The sequence below is a fragment of the Pseudopodoces humilis genome, chromosome 17, assembly GCF_049639895.1.
Source record: "Pseudopodoces humilis isolate 2021_Gansu_Grassland_sample_001 chromosome 17, ASM4963989v1, whole genome shotgun sequence".
Classification (NCBI taxonomy): Eukaryota; Metazoa; Chordata; class Aves; order Passeriformes; family Paridae; genus Pseudopodoces; species Pseudopodoces humilis.
The window spans coordinates 7,888,471-7,892,679 of record NC_142216.1 but is presented as its reverse complement, the minus strand read 5'-3'; the positions used below and the strand labels follow the sequence as shown (position 1 = coordinate 7,892,679).

General features: G+C 43.5%; 1 protein-coding gene across 2 annotated transcripts; it reads left to right on the top strand.

The window, feature by feature from the left end:
- Nucleotides 1-329: 329 nt before the first annotated feature.
- Nucleotides 330-3,057, top strand: LOC102105621 (thymosin beta-4-like). Of its 2 annotated transcripts, XM_005523534.2 has the most exons (3): nucleotides 330-394; nucleotides 1,285-1,392; nucleotides 2,808-3,057. In XM_005523534.2, exons 2-3 carry the CDS (start codon nucleotides 1,293-1,295, stop codon nucleotides 2,843-2,845), a joined length of 138 nt encoding a protein of 45 aa, XP_005523591.1. In that variant the 5' UTR covers nucleotides 330-394; nucleotides 1,285-1,292; the 3' UTR covers nucleotides 2,846-3,057. The 2 variants fall into 2 exon arrangements, with proteins under 2 accessions (XP_005523591.1, XP_087919735.1); XM_088063609.1 differs by lacking the exon at nucleotides 330-394 and having other exon boundaries at nucleotides 1,224-1,392.
- The last annotated feature ends 1,152 nt before the right edge of the window (nucleotides 3,058-4,209 follow it).

Here is a 4,209-nt window from a genome sequence, read left to right as displayed (position 1 = left end):
AGCACCTACAGTCCCCCTCAAAAAAAACAATCTCGCAGCAGGAACCCTCTGACTTCACCTTTACTCCAAACCTCAGCACTGGAAAATGATGGGAAAGGAAACTTCAGTATGATTGTCATGGTAAATTAAGAGAACAGAAAAAAAGAAAAATCAAGATGTAATTTGGCAGTTTTCCATGTCAGTTTTCCCATTTCTCTCCCTCATGCACTTTCTACAGGAGCAATCTGTCCTTTCCCTAAACGCTGAACAATCACAGCACTAAACTAATCAATATTAATAGCGATGGGTTTGGGAGGAGGGAGGAGGGGAGAGGAGAGGAGGGATTACCCTGACCTTTTTCAACTCACACTGCCTCAGACAGCCACCAAGCAGCTGAAGAGAGAGCAGCCAGACGGTAATGCCATGTGGTTTTAGTAGCTTTTCATTTTTTAAAAAAAAATTTTCCTTGTGAATATTTACTCTGTTGTTTCAGTGCAGATAGCAATGAAATCTGATTTTCTGCAGGAAGGAAAAAATATAATTATATCAGCCATCTCCGGGCCAAGCCTTGCCTTGATGGGAAGCTCCACTGAAATAAGGGAAATAACGCCCAGGCTGGATTTTAACTTGAATTTCTTAATAAAAAGAAAATTGGATTAGGGAAGTTTTGACAGGTGAAATGCTAGTATGCTTTGTGGGTTTCTCTTTATTATAGGAGTGTAATCAAAGCCATTGAGCTGTGACTGGGATATGGAGCAAGAGCAAACAAAGGGCTGGGGGAACCAGTCCTCTATTGTTACGCTCAAGTGTCCACAGCAGCTATGGGGATGGATGGACTCAGTACAGAAGGCTCAGAATGAAAGATAAATCCTATTAATTAAAAGAAAATCATAATTGAAGCTCTTTGTTCCTATTGGATTTGAGGTTTATTGTAGATTTTCCACTTGGCAGCATTTCTTAAAATACAGGTTTATTTTTTTTTCAGGGGGCATCATGGATTACTGGCAATTAATCATTGTCTCTTTATTGCTGATTATTCTTGTTGCCATGTGCAAAATATGATTTTTAGAAATTTCATCTGAGAAATCTAGAGAAAATTCTATTTATGCATTTCCTCTTTCGCTCCGAAAGAGCCAAGCCTCAGGGAAAGGTCCCAGATTGAGTGTTAGGTTTGTGGGGGTTTTTGAATAAACATTTTTATGGTATTTTCATATTTTTTCTCTTGAGGAGAAAATGCTTTGCAGATGGCTGATATCACAGCACTAGCTAATGAAGCCATGGGTGTGTTTTCCCTTTCTTTGTCAGGACCCATCATGTCCGACAAACCAGATTTTGCAGAAATTGAAACATTTGACAAGGCCAAGCTGAAGAAGACAGAAACCAGAGAGAAAAATCCACTGCCCACTAAAGAAAGTAAGTGCTTATGAGGCTATTTGAAGTACGAGTAGCAAGGGCATAATCCGTATTGCAGTTCATATGCAAAATGAATACTAATCACAGGATTACAGGCTCAAACTCATCCCTGACTTTAAGTGGGGATAATACTTAGACTCTATTCTGGGCTTCCAAGGATATCAGTAATTATAACCAGCAGTGCATTTTGTCTGAAAAACCCTTTCTGATGGGATTGCTCTTGCTTCTGCTAAAAGCAGGACCAGTGTTCCCACTGGGTGCTGGTAACAGGATCAATCCCTTTGTAATTACCTTGTTACCAGCCCCTCTGGAGGCACAGAGGAACCTCTGCCCATCCCTGGCAGGCCAAGGCAGCATCCCCAGAGGGTGCCCGGGCTCTGGGTTTAATGTTATCAGGCAGATGAGCTGCTGCCCCCCACTGGTACCTGCTGTCAGCCCTGGGTAGGAGACCTCCAGGCACCTTCTCTGCAAGCAAACCCAACATCATCTTCGTCTAACAGCCAATCTCCCTCAGAAAAGCACCCCTGAGCTTTTCTCCTGCAGGGTCTTCTCCCATACACACTGTGCACAGGCAGCCACATAAGGCTGGGATTCATGTTCAGCTTCAGATATGAAAAGAGCATTTGGAGCAAATTTTGTGAGCAGTTTCCTTCAGAAGAACATTGCTAATCGCTGTGGATGTGTGTGCTGATAGCCATGCACACACAATCCCTCAACATTAGATACCTGGTTTTTTTCCCATTTTATTGTCCTTGTCAATGCTAAAGCTGTAAATACAAGAGGAGCTTTGCACGCCGTGAACTGCTCCCTTCTTGCTATGCAGGTGTAGGAATGAGTTGTCATTTTCAGGGTGATCAAAACAACCAATTATTTAACCATTTAACCATTCTCTGGCTTGAAGTATGATCATAGAAATCTGTATCCTGCAGAACCATTATCATTAAATCACAGAATGGTTTGGGTTAGAAAGGACTTTAAAGATCATCTTGTTTCAACTCCCTGCCATGGGCAAGGACACCTCCCACTATCCCAGGTTGCTCCAAGCCCCATCCAACCTGACCTAGAACACTTCCAGGAATGGGGCAGCCCCAGCTTCTCTGGGAAACCTGTACCAGGGCCCCAGCACCCTCACAGGGGAGAATTTCTTTCTCACATCTAATCTAACCCTGCCCTCTGTCAGTGTGAAGCCATTCCCTCTTTTTCTGTCACTCCAGGCCCTTGTCCAAAGTCCTCTCCAGCTCTTTTGTAGCTTCTTTAAGTGCTAGAAGGGGTTCTAAAATCTCCCCAGAGCCTTTTCTTCTTCAGGATGTACACCCCCAACACTCCCTCAGTCTGTCTCCATAGGGAGGCAAACTTTATTGTTCATAAACAGTAATATTTACTGATGGTGTTTTTGTTTCCTGTTTTTCTACCAGCTATCGAACAGGAAAAGCAAAGTGAAAGTACAGCCTGAGTATAAATTCAAGATGTGACTGCTGCTTCTTCAGTGGGGTTTTGGCTTCTGAGTTGGGTTGTTGTTTTATTTTGTCCCTCCCACACCATTTTTGTTGCCTGTTTATTTTAGAAACATTTGTTCATTTAATGTTCCCTGGAGAAGTTTATTTTGTGTTTTTGAAGAAGATACTATGTATTTGTATTCTTAAAATTATAATTCCAAGTTCTCTATCAACCCCATTACTTGGCAAAAAAAAAAAAAAAAAAGGCAATTTGCATAGAAATTGCATTCCTAAACCTCACAATAAACAGGTTTCTTCTGACCAACTGTCTTTGAGCTTTGCAGAAATCGAGTTTACACTGCAACTCCTACTCCTTCCCCCTTTGCATTTCCACAGCAGCTCGGGGATTTGGGCAGGTTGGGAAGGATTACCCCAGATACTCACAGGTCCCTTGGCTGGAACACAGGCCCTCTCCATCATCTGTATCCTGCAGAATCCCAGAGCTCCAGAGGGCACCAATCCACAGGAACCCCCCTGACTGCTTTCACAGCCACGGCAGCCTGGAGAATTCACTCCCATCCCTTGTATAACCCAAGGGTGTTTCATGGCAGCCCTGAGGGACAGGCTGTGTGTGCCGGGAGCTCCTGCTCTTTGAAACCCCCAGCCTGGAAGCAGGCATGAGTAAGAGGGGAAGCCACTGGCCTGCTTCGGTCTTGTCCAGGAGCAGGTTAAAGGTTCCGGAGACAAGTACTCACTTACAGATTCCATGCCAAATTCATGGCTGGGCTGAGGACATACTCAAATTAACATTCCAAATGAAGAAAAGGGCTGCAGAACCCTCTTCACAGCTTTTTTGTCTCTCTGACTTGCAAAGATGCAGTCAGCCTTGGGATAACTGCAGTACAAACACAGCCTTTGGCCCATTTCATAACAAGCAATACAAGAACAAGGGAAGGTGGAAGGAAGAAAAAATTAAGTATCACATTGATTTTTAGAGATGAGAGAAAGACCTTTAGCAGTACAGGGGTGTAAGACACAAACCTTCAAAGCAAGAAAGGACTCGCTACATCTTCATTACCAGTGGATCCTCACTGGTCTGCAGAGAACTTGGCAAAAATAGACTCTGGTACCAGCTCAGGGGACTCTCAATTACATGGTATCACATTATCTCTGGAATTAATTTGCAATCATATTAGAAAAACAAGTGCTTACTCTGGGCAGATAAGCTGCTGTCCCTGGAGCTTCAGTTTGATCCTACTTGTGCTGTGAAATTAAAGTAGCTCTGTGTACTTCATCAGGGATAGTCTGGGCTTGTACCTGCATAAGGTGAGGCAGAACGCAGCCTACAGGCTTCAGAAAGCAGAAAAGAATGGTTGGGGTG

Coding starts and splice junctions, on each gene's coding strand:
- LOC102105621 (XM_088063609.1), top strand. CDS start 1,224: ATGGCTGATATCACAGCACTAGCTAATGAAGCCATGGGTGTGTTTTCC. Junction 1,393..2,807: donor TCCACTGCCCACTAAAGAAA/GTAAGTGCTTAT, acceptor TTTTTCTACCAG/CTATCGAACAGGAAAAGCAA.